The sequence below is a fragment of the Bufo bufo genome, chromosome 4 (genome assembly GCF_905171765.1).
Source record: "Bufo bufo chromosome 4, aBufBuf1.1, whole genome shotgun sequence".
Taxonomy (NCBI): domain Eukaryota; kingdom Metazoa; phylum Chordata; class Amphibia; order Anura; family Bufonidae; genus Bufo; species Bufo bufo.
This window is the reverse complement of record NC_053392.1, coordinates 512666045-512678535: the sequence shown is the minus strand read 5'-3', so window position 1 is coordinate 512678535 and position 12491 is coordinate 512666045. Positions and strand designations below refer to the sequence as shown.

General features: G+C 40.2%; 1 protein-coding gene across 1 annotated transcript in view; it reads right to left on the bottom strand.

Moving 5' to 3' along the window:
• Nucleotides 1-1165: 1165 nt before the first annotated feature.
• LOC120998845 (bifunctional protein GlmU-like) overlaps nucleotides 1166-12491 on the bottom strand; it is a 92431-nt gene continuing 81105 nt past the window's right edge. Inside the window, exons 3-4 of the mRNA XM_040429696.1 lie at nucleotides 3420-3602; nucleotides 1166-1491 (exon numbers count right to left, since the gene is read on the bottom strand). Of these exons, the coding sequence (XP_040285630.1) occupies nucleotides 1231-1491; nucleotides 3420-3602 (444 nt within the window). The 3' untranslated portion in view covers nucleotides 1166-1230. The remainder of the gene's footprint in view (nucleotides 1492-3419; nucleotides 3603-12491) is intronic.

Sequence of the window (12491 nt, the reverse complement as noted above, 5' to 3'; positions counted from 1 at the left end):
TATTTATTATTCTTATATAGTAAAAAAGAAAGGGTTTTCTTGAAGTAAGCAAGGTTATTCTGTAGGATGCCTTATCTCAAGAGCTTTTAATGGCAAAACACCTAAATTTAGGACACAGCTATACCCTCACTATGACTAATGGAATGGAAAAAAATTGTAAATAAAATAAAATGTTTTCTAACCAATTAATTGTGCATCATTCACACACAAAATTTTGCATAGTAGTATAGTTAACTTTTGTGTCATTCCTATACCCCTGGTCTTCAGGTTGTGCGTCACTTACTATGGGTGGCCACTTATGCCTGGTCCTGATGTCAAAAACAGCCCCACCTCACATCTGACTATGACAGTCAATTGCTCACATCTCTATGGATGTCATATCATGGCAGCAACTGGGTGATATGGTCGCCTGTGACCTGTAGCTGTGATGGATGACATTTCACCACACAGTGATGATAGCAGGGAGTACGATTCCACTTGGGGATGGCACCACATTTGAAAAGTAAGTATACTGTCAATGTATGAAGCAATTTTAAGGGTTTGGAAAAGTTATAAAGACCGATGCAATAAATATATGGATCTACCCTATCCTATGAAAATCAATGACACAGAATGAAAAATAAAAGTATACCTTTGGTTGTAATTATTTTATTATTTTGCAAGGACACAAAATGCTATCTTTGTATGACCTCTAAGATCAATTCTAAAGCAAATTCAATTAATTTAAGAAGTATATGTGAGAGTAAACAGCATAGCGCAGAACCAGGCACCTATCTGCTACTCTACATCCATGTCACGCATAGCGCATAACCATTCTTCTGTGCTTGCTTGAGCTGTCCCTCCCAATTAGTGTTACAGGAACCGTGTAAAGATGAGCAAACAGGACATTCATTAGCCCTCTGAGCTATTGTCACTGTCCTATACCCTCTCTGGGCCAATCAGTCTCGCAAAATCCCTGTAGAACCTATCAGCCTTAGCTGACGAGAGAAGAAAAATCCCTGAACATTAAATGCAACTCATGCTGATAAACAGCAGAAATTAATGAGCAGACATTTAAAGAATTTACCGAGATGATTCTGCTGTGTGTATTTCATACATGACTGATTATGTTGTGCGTGATCAAATGGCTGCGATCAATACAATAATGCAAAGAGCAACGTAAAGACATGTTCCAAGGCAAATTTATCTCATTCTCTTGTTTTGTACAAAAAATGGCACGTAATTTAGAAGCTAGGCAGAGGTAGTATTTTCCGAACGAGGCCTAATGACGAGCTCTGGGAAGCCTGTGCGTTCATCCATCTCCCGAGTGAATTGAAGATCACTGAGCTCTCCAATCACTATTTCTGCAGTAGTGAAGACTTCCAGATCCCCCATAGCATGGCCACCGGTGGTCTTCCCATCCTTGTCGGAAAGGGAGATGTGGAGGTGTGCATCTTCATTCAATGTTCCCACTAAAGAAACTATTTCAAGTCTCTCTTTTAAATGTATTATCTGAAAGACAAAAGTAATGCACATAAACAAAACATTTGTGAAATTACCTAAGGCTTGTTTCACACCTGTGGTTGGGTGTACTGGCTGACAGGTCCAGCAGACAATACCGGGAATCGGTTGGACATAAAACGCTGAGTGCAGCAGTTTCTGTCCATCCGATTCTTAGCATATTTGCTGGGTAGCAGCCAGATCTCTGATGGAACCCATTATTGTCAATGGGGTCTGGCGGGAAGGTGGCAGTATTCAGCATTGATCTGGAAAACTCCGACAGGCTGTTCTGCACCGGAACAGCCTGACGGAGATCCCTGCCACAAGTGTGAAACTAGCCTATGGTGTCAGTCAAATTACTTTGCAAATTAAAGAGCTAAGGAATACATTGATGAAATGATATAAGAATATGGAAGAAAATTATTTATTTCCAGTATAGGGTTGATGTGACATCTCCAAAAATCTTTACTTCATAAAGATCCTTGAAGGTGTTTTCTGAGGAGAATGAAAGAAAAAACAGTGCCTACTTCCTGTCCTGGCTTCACATGCAGGCATCACTGGGAATGGCCTGCTCATCCAATCTGTGGCTGAAGTAGGTCCCCAATAAAGACAATGATTGGTAGAGTGGGTCTTTCCTACCATTTCCAGTGTGTTGACCCGTGACAGGAAGTGCAGAGCAGTGCTGGAACAGCAGTGGTGGGGGATTGGTGGAGGTCAGTAAAGCTGATTTGTTATTTATTTTTGCTCTTCTAGATTTTCTTCAGACTGGCAGTTTAGGGGGAGTGTCCTTTCCGCTACAGCTCTCTCCCTATTACAGCTCAAGTGGTGTGTCCTATCTGCTGCAGCTCTCTCCCTTTCACAGCTCAGAGGATGTGTCATTTCTACTACAGTTGTCTGCAGCTCTCTCCTTATAACTAGATGGAGTACATACAGCCAGTGGTAAATCAAGCATCGAACTGAGCACGTACGACCATGCTCAGGGTACAGAGGGGAGGTAACCAGTTAGGGGCATTTCCCTGCACAGTCTGAAAATGGCAGCACTGATTGGATAGAGTGAGTCTGTGCAGGGACACACCCCCAACTGGTTACCTCCCCTCTGTACCCTTACTGCAGACTGCTAGCAATTATTCAGAACTTCTAGTAGAAATAATAAAGGAATGGCACAACATACAGACATAAGAATAGATGCTCCAGAATTGTTATTACATGGGGATGCATGAAGCTATTAAAACAGGCATGTCAGGAGCGGGGACAGGTCCTCTTTAAAGCAGTTGTGCTACCATTAACACTTTCAGCCAGGGAGGTTTTTTGTTTTTGCATTTTCGTACTTCACTCCCAGCCTTTCTGGGGTGATAACGTTTTTATTAAAACAGGCATGTCAGGAGTGGTGAAAGGTCCTCTTTAAGGAATCTAACATGGTGCCCATGAATGGAATACACATAAATTATGCCATAACCATAAATATGTGGGTTGCTTATTGCTTATTCTTGCATATCCTTTGAATGACACCCCATATAACATTAAGGAACTAAACATCATAAAGGTAGGGTTCTTATCTTCCAGCGCCATATTATTGTTATTCTAAGAGCTTAGAAGGCAATGTATGCCTGGTAATTGAGACTGTGTTAGGAGAGGTATCTCCTCTGTGACATAAGAAATATCCTACATATTTTACTATTTCAGCATTGCCAATGTGTTAAATTAAAGATTATATCAAATTAAAGATGACAGGATACCTTCAGGGGAAATGCATCTCGTTCTCTGCATTTCTTGAGAAACACAGAAGGAACAGATTTCGGCAACAGCTTGTAGTTTGGCACCTAAGCCTTATAATTACATAATTAGGAACAGTACACTTCTCTTGAAACACTCCACGGCCATCTTGCTATATCTATGCATGACTTAAACTGAGCCAGTACATCATTGGACCTGTCAGGTACCTCATTGGTATTCTGCGCCTCCGCATTTGCCAGTCTAAGTGTTGCTTTGGTGACGCTGCCCACACAAGTAATAACAAACGGCGCTCTTAGATTCTTCTCCTGCACGAATTTAAACAATGATGTGACTATTTCTTCTCCCGGTCCCAACCGCAGGGCGTAAACTGAAAGAGAGCTCGGTCCATCCTGAGAGAGAAAAAAAGAAAAAACAGATAATTGTTTCTGTATTTCACAGAAGATAGGTTTGACATGGGCATGCCACAGCAGCTAATTAGATTTCTTAGCACACATTTTACTTCTCCTTTACATTAAAATATTACATATGGGATAATATAACTGAATATTTTAAATGCTGGTTAACTTTTGTTGAGTCTGCACAGACATATTATGGAATACTTTAAATAGGAAATTTTTTAATGGGATATATTACCCTCATCCATCTTCTAGAACGTAGAACGCTAACATACAGTTGCCCTCACTTCGGCCAACTTCAATGATCCATGTATTACATGGTAGAATGGCCACCATGTAATGCCATGATTTCTCCTCTAGGGGCCGTGGCAGGGTAATGTATGGCCAGGCTACTCTTTCCCCAGCAGAATCAGTTGATCGCCATTGCGGCTGTCGTTATTAGACTGGTTCTTTATCACAACAATCTATGCACCTTCACCAACTAAGAAGGCAATTATCGTGAATAGAGATGAGTGAAGTATTCAAAAATTCGATTTGGCTGCTTTGCCGAATTTTGCCCAAAATTTCGCTTTGGGGCGAACTACTTCGCCATGAAGCACATTTCTTTGTAAGTAGTGGATAAAATTATAGGGAGCGGCGATTGAACTGCCCCCGTCATTGTACCCCTCAGATGCCACGTTTATAGCTGATTGCGGCATCTGATAGTAATAACATAGTGTAAAATAAAAATTAAAAAAATTAATCTTAACCTCATCCATTTGCTCGCAATGGGCCAGCCACCGCCATCTTGATTGAAGATGTGGCACAAAATATCATCATACGTCACCGCGCACGGGATTTCATGCAAGATCTTCAAACAAGATGGCGGTGGCTGGGCCGGCACGAGAAAATAGATGGTCAGTATGATTTTTTTGTTTTTTACCGCCATTAAGGGAAAATCTATTCGCTACCACAAAGCACGAAGAAATTAGGCTTTGCAGCTAATCAAATTTTCTCTGAACTAATCGTGAGCCAACAGTTCATTAGCGATTATTGCCTGCTCATTACAGGAGGTGAAAGCTGCATTTACATACAGCAGTCACCTCCGCTGTATGAGGATGAGTGATTCCTCAAAAGATCGTTCATTCCCATACATATTCATTGTTTCTGGAGAGCAGATCATTGTTTAGACAGAAATGATTATTTAATGGGGTTGTCCCATGATAAATATTCTACAGTTTTCAAACCAGCACCTGCATCTGAATGCTTTTGTAATTGCATGTAATTAATTAATTAATTTTGCATAGCCACTGAGTTATTCAATAAAATGTATCTGTAGAGCGCCACCTGCAGTTTGTTTTTTTCTTTTTTTTCCGGCTCACTGAGATGGCCGCACATGCTCAGTTTCATCCTTCAACTGCCTCCTGAGCTGTGATAGGGAGAGCATGGACACACCTCCTGAGATGCATCAGAAAAGACACTCCCCTTGAGCTGCCAGCTTGATATAAATCTAGCAGAGCAATGAATGGGGAGATCTCTGGATCCATGTGAGGTAAAGGGCTGGTTCTAGTTTTGTTAGAAAGAGATTGGCATGTACTATAAGATGTCTGATTTTCATTTTTTACATTAGTCATAGCATAACCCCTTTAAGTGTGTGCAGCAGTGATGCCTTCACAAAAGGAACATGAGAGTGTTTGATCATTCATTGGGCAATCTGCGGCAGTTCTAGGCAAGGGCAGTTATCGGGAAGGTGCACTCCTATGAACGCTCCTTCCCAGTAATTGCCCTGATCATTGACCCATGTAAGGGGGTCTTAAGAACCATTTTGATTTGAAACATGTAAGCAAGATTTCCTAGGATGTTCTCTTTTATTATGTGGATCTAAGGATGTTTTTAGCTTTGGGTGAATGCTGACATATATTATACGGTCACCTGTTTGTTTGAATGGCTGGCAAGTAACACAACATGTCCCCGGTAGCAGCTGCTGAAATCTGTGACTGGCCACTACTTTCCCTAGTTAGTTCAGTTGATTCGCTTGATTTTTACATTATTTTGGCAGTCAGCAAATCACCTTATGGCTTCCTTTGCAAATAAGTTTCTGTAGTGAGACAACCCTTTCAATATAGCAGTAGCAGATTGAATTACCTACCACTGCCATTCAGCAAACATAGGTTGTTTCATAGCAGCCTCTGATCTGGAGACCATTAGCAGCCTCTGGAATTTAACATTCCCCACAGCCCTCTGTGTGTATTACAGAAAACCACCAAATACTAAAATAGTATGACTATACTGTACTAAGCAATTAAAGTCTAATATATGCAAGGCTAGAGTCATGCCTGTTGATGTGTATCTATTCATCACAGAATCGGTGCGCGAATACATAGTATGTAAGTATTCAGAGAAAGAGCTCTGTGAAGATTACACAGACTGCAAGTGAGAGGAGAAGGAATTGCTACCTAAACAGCAGGTACCCAATATCCCAGACTTTTCTAGGACCCGGTTACCCTGCCCGAAATTCAGGCAGGATGAGCATTGATCACTGATAAACATGTTGATCAGAGCTTGTCTGCATTGGCCTATTACAGGTCAATGCTAAGTGAATGGGGGGAATGATTGCTATGACATCGATATCGTTATTGATATTGTTCTACCCCCTATTCCATTCCAAAGATTATCGTCAGCACATCCCTGATGACATAGGGAGACGTGATTGTGATAGTTGTTCATCTTGCATCCTGATGAAAAAGGGCCATCAGCTGACAAACAGGTGAAAGTACCATTATATGGGCCAATTACTGGTATCTGGAACCAGTTTTCCTATGAACCCTTGTTCTCGATAATTAGCCTGAAAATCAATGTTATGCAAGCGGGTGTTGACCCACTGCACCACTGACTGGCTATACCCTGGAGGGGCATAACTAAGTAACTACCTGGTCTTCACTAGAGCCTCTGATGGTGAGGATAAGCTTGGGCCATTAGGGTAGTTACCAGGTGCCACTCCAGAGCAGTCCCCGAGTCAGTGGCAGCTGACCAGGGGGTCAGAGATACCAGTGCAAGCACCGAGGGGAAGGATATGGTCAGAAAGTCTGGAGTCAGGACAGGCAGCGATTAGGCAAAGTCAGTAAAAGAAGTCCAAGGTCAGAGGCAGGCGGCAAACAAGCAAAATTTGTTAACCCAAAAAGCAGGATCTGGTACACAGAAAAGCGGAAACTCCAAAAACACCTTCAACTAGGAACTAGACAAGCCAGTGAGCAAGATTGCTCAGGCTCCATCCTGGGGCAGGAAGCGTCTTTAAATACTTCTTGCAACCCAGCCATAGGCTGGGGAGATAGATGGCGTGTACATGCTGTCTCAAAAGGGAGATGATACACGCCTGTGTACGCTTTAACAAACAGTACAGGTCTCCAACAGGAAGTAAACTGTGGCACGGAGCACAGATACAACAGTTAAGGTACCTGCTGTCCACACTTGTAAGCATGGCACGCGGCAGCAGGAGGGAAAGAGGGAGCCCAACGCCCGTGCCCGCAGGTAGGACCAGCAGCGCAGGCACGGAGCACTGGGATAACAATCAACAAGTCTGATAAATTAGAGGAACACTTTATGTCAGAATGACAAGCACCTTCCAAATCATTGTCCACATAGGAAACTTTTATGTAGGATACGGTGTAATAAAAGGACACATCCAAAAGTCATGGTGATTAACCCCTTCCCGATATATGACATAATAGTACGTCATGGCAGCAAGTGACTTGCCGCATTTTGACGTACTAGTAACTCATGGTAATCAGGCAGGCACTGGAGCTGTGCGGGCCCGATCACTGCAGGGGCACGGCAGTCCCTGATAGCCGGTCCCCTGCTGTATCTGCCGGCATCGCTGTAAAAGCCGATGAAGGCGGATTAACCCCTTCTATGCCATGGTCAGCGCTGATTGCGGCATAGAAGGTGCATGCGGCGGGTGAGGGAGCCCATTGGGTCCCTGCGCTGCTGTGGCGGAGACCTTAATGGGTGACAAGGCACCGCATCGGGACCTTCCTTCTATGTGGGCCGAGGAGATCCAGCCCAAGGCTGGGTCTCCTAGGCAACCTGTTAGTGTATTACTCAGTATAATACACTAACAGGCAATGCATTACAATACAGATGTATTGTAAGGCATTGCAGAAGTACCAGAGTGAGACAGAAATAAAGTTTTTAAAAAAAGCAAAAATAAGTGTTTTTAAAAAAAAAAATAAGTTTCAAGTAAAAAAATAAAAAAATGCCCCTTTCCCCTGATTTTATGATAAAAAATAGGAAAAAAAAACGGAAAAAAAACACACATATTAGGTATCACCGCATCTGTAATGACTGGCTCTATAAATATATCCCATTATCCACCCTGTCCAATAAACACCATAATAAAATAAAATAAAAACTGGGTCAAATTTTTTTGTCACCTTACATCACAAAAAGTGCAACACCGAGCGATCAAAAAGGCTTATGTCACACAAAAAGGTACCAATAAAGCCGTTGCCTCATCCCGCAAAAAAATGAGCTCCTACATAAGAAAATTGCTGAAAACATAAAAAAAACTATAGCTCTCAGAAGATAACTGGCTGAAAAGAACGCTAAAATAGATAATTTATTATATGATAATTAAAATAGTGGCTACCCGCCAACAGAACAAAACAGGCTAGGTGTGCTGGACTAGTGGACTGTGTGTATATATAATCAGCCACTATTCCTATACACACCACTAGTTAAAGTGAACTGTATGTGGTGCCAGGAGATACACCGTGCGATGTCAAAGGGTAAAAGGGAATACAGTTCACTTTACCTAGTGGTGTGTATGGGAATAGTTGCTGATTATATATACACACAGTCCACTAGCCCAGCACACCTAGCCTGTTTTGTTTTGTTGGCGGGTAGCCACTATTTTAATTATCATATAATAAATTATCTATTTTAGCATTCTTTTCAGGCAGTTATCTATTTTAGATTTAGTACGCATACCTATCTCTATTTTAGTTAATTAAAAATATCACATGACCTAACCCCTCAGCTGAACACCATAATAAAAATAAAAATAAAAACAGTGCCAAAAAAAAGCCATTTTTTGTGACCTTACATCACAAAAATTGCAACACCAAGCGATCAAAAAGGCATATGCCCCCAAAATAGTACAAATCAAACCATCACCTTATCCCGCAAAAAATGAGAGCCTACCTAAGACAAAAAAAACTATGACAATGGAGACACTAAAACATAATTTTTGGGGTTTTTAAAATGCTATTATTGTGTAAAAATTTAATAAATAAGAAAAAGTATACATATTAGGTATTGCCACGTCCGTAACAACCTGCTCTATAAAATGGCAGATGACCTAACCCCTCAGGGGAATGCTGTAAAAATAAATAACTAAAAACTATGCCAAAACAACCAATTTTTTGGTCACCTTGCCCCATAAAGTGTAATAATGAATGATCAAAAAATCATATGTACCCATAAATGGTACCAATAAAAACATCAACTCTTCCTGCAAAAACCGAGCCCCTGCACAAGATGATCAGCAGAAAAATAAATAAAAATATGGCATTCAGAAAATGGAGACACAAAAACATAATTTTTTTTTCAAAAATGCTTTATTACGTAAAACTGAAACAAAGAAAGTAGACATATTTGATATCATTGTGTCTGTAACAACCTGCTTTATAAAAATAGCACATGATCTACCCTGTCAGATGAATGTTGTAAAAAATAAAAATGGTGCCAAAACAGACATTTTTTTGTTACCTTGCCTGACAAAAAACGTAATATAGAGCAATTAAAAATCATATGTACCCCAAAATAGTACCAATAAAACTGGCACCTTATCCCCTAGTTTCCAAAATGGGGTCACTTTCTACTGTAAGGGTGCATCAGGGGGGCTTCAAATGGGACATGGTATCTAAAAACCAGTCCAGCAAAATCTGCCTTCCAATAGTCATATGGCGCTCCTTTTCTTTTTACTGCAGAATCAGGGTATTAAATATTGAGTTTTGTTTGGCTGTTAACCCTCGATGTGTTAAAGAAAAAAATTGATTAAAATGAAAAATCTGACAAAAAAGTTAAATTTAGAAATTTCATCTCCATTTTCTTGTGGAACACCTAAAGGGTCAACAAAGTTTGTAAAATCAGTTTTGTGTAACTTAAGGGGTGTAGTTTCTACACTGGGGTCATTTATGGGGGGGTTTCCACTATGTAAGCCCCACAAAGTGACTTCAGACCTGAACTGGTTCTTAAAAAGTGGGTTTTGGAAATTTTCTTAAAAATTGCTTCTAAAATTCTAAGCCTTCTAACATCCTAAAAAAATAAAATTACATTTACAAAATGATGCCAACATAAAGTAGACATATAGGGAATGTTAAGTAATAAATATTTTATGAGGTATCACTTTCTGTTTTAAAAGCAGAGAAATAGAAATTTTTAAAATTGCAAATTTTTCAAAATTTTTGGTAAATTTGGGATTTTTTCATAAATAAATGTGAAATATATTGACTCAAATTTATGACTATCATGAAGTACAATGTGTCACAAGAAAACAATCTCAGAATGGCTTGGATAAATAAAAGTGTTCCAAAGCTATTACCACATAAAGTGACACATGTCAGATTTGCAAAACATGGCCTGGGCAGAGGGGCAAAAACTGAGGTAGAAGGGGTTAAGCTTGGTGGCAATGTAAAATATGTAATATATTTATCAACAATATTATACCTTGTTGAAAGAGTTTTCTGGGATTTTAATGGTAATCACCTATCTTATTAGAGTCCAACTCTCTGCACCTGAAGTGGTCACGGCACTCTGATGAGCTCAGCAGAGTTGTTTATCAGGAACAGTGCCATATATTTTGCAGTGGCTGTCTATGGTACTGCAGCACCCTCCTATTAAAATGAATGGGACAAAGTGTTGTGTAGTACCAGCAACGGCCACTACAGATTGTATAGCACTGTGCCTTCAAACAGCTAACCGGGGAAGGTGACGGGAGTCAGATCCCCACTAATCTGATATTGAAGACTTCTCCTAAGGATAGGTCATCAATATTAAAATCCTGGACAACCTTTTCAAGGAGATAATACTATTTTTAATAACTAATATTAAACATTAAAAAAATACGCACATGAAAAGTAATAATTTGTATGTGCCTTTCATACATTGCCAGCTATAAGCTATTACTAATATCCACGTTTAACATCTGGAAACAAGCTGACCCTTGAAACAGCAGTATACTAATCCAGCTGTACAACACTAAAAATCCATTTCACCAGATAAAAACACAAGCAAAATTATAAAAAAAAAAAAAAAAGATTTCCGAGGCTGAGCAGGCTGCATCTGCCAGATAACTGTAATATCTTATAAGAAATGGCAACCAGGGGCACGAGCTGTTTAGGATATAATTAGATATGCGATAAGAATCAAAATAAATCTATATGAACAGTTTGAAAAAAGCTATGCAGATAAGATAAGCTTTTAGCATTAAGTTTTACAACTGTAGTGCTAATGCCGGGCTATGCTACCAACTCTGCCGATGAGGTGCCCCCCTGGGAGATGGGGAATAAGTGTTGACTCATCTGTTCCCTACTGAGACTTTACATTTTACCAACTTAATTTCTCTGGATGTTGCTACTTTCCTCGCCCGAAGAATCCCATTTTTCTCTTCAGTTGCTAACCTTGCTCCAGAAAATTAAAACTTGATAGGAAAAGCTGATTCCTTAAGGAAGCATTGATAGTCTTTGAAGACGACTTTCATAATGGTCTATTAAATGTGGGATTTCACGATGAAGACACTGTCTGAAATCTATTAAAATAACCAGACTGCATGATGATGTTACAATCCGTGGTTGAAGTAAAGCTGTTTGATTCTCATGGTGTTTGTTCATCAGTGGTTGGAAAGAACTAAAAAAAATCCTCCAGAATTGTAGAAATGGAAAAGGTTGGGACTAGGGATCTGTCAACGCTGAACTCGTGAGGACCAGTACGTCCACTAAATGGAGTTCCCAAAGTGCCAGAGGATCATAAGGTGAAGCGATGGAATACAACTGTGTTTCAGCTTTCACAGGGCACACTATAAGGGAACCCAAATCTAAATGGAACCTCTCCTCCTCTTTTGCAGATTGTCCTCAGTCCAGGATTTGGACCGATTACAAATCCACCCTTCTTGATCAGACTGACCAATCCATTCATTCTACGGCCCTATTCCACTATGACCACCTTCAGCAGTTTGGTCAGAATGTGGAACAGTTAATGAGTATTTTAGCTTCCCTAATGCACACAGTGTAGTTGCAGTGTAGAGAAAATGCACACAGTCATGTCCCAATTTCGGGACAATGAATACAGTAATAGTGGGATAATATGCACATTGATGTCACAGTACAAGGAGAACATACACAGTGAGGTCACACTACAGTAAGCAATGTTCACAGTAGTGTCACAGCGCAGGGAGAATGCACAGTGATGTCACAATATTGATAAAATGAGCACAGTAATGTCAAATGGTGGGATAATATGCACATTAATGTCACAGTACAGGGATAACATACACAGTGAGGTCACACTACAGTAGGCAATGTTCACAGTAGTGTCACAGCGCAGGGAGAATGCACAGTGATGTCACAATATTGATAAAATGAGCACAGTTATGTCAAATGGTGGGATAATATGCACATTGATGTTACAGTACAGGAATAACATGCATAGTGATGTCACAGTGCATAGATAATAGACACCATAATATTATAGCACAAAGATAACGCATAAAAAACCTGCAACTTTACAGTGTAGGAAATATATTATTATGTCACAAAGAAGGAATGATGAACGGAGCTGCATTCAATTTCACACGTCCCCTTCTATGAGCATCACTAACTGCACCTTATGTACAGAAATGCACTCTCT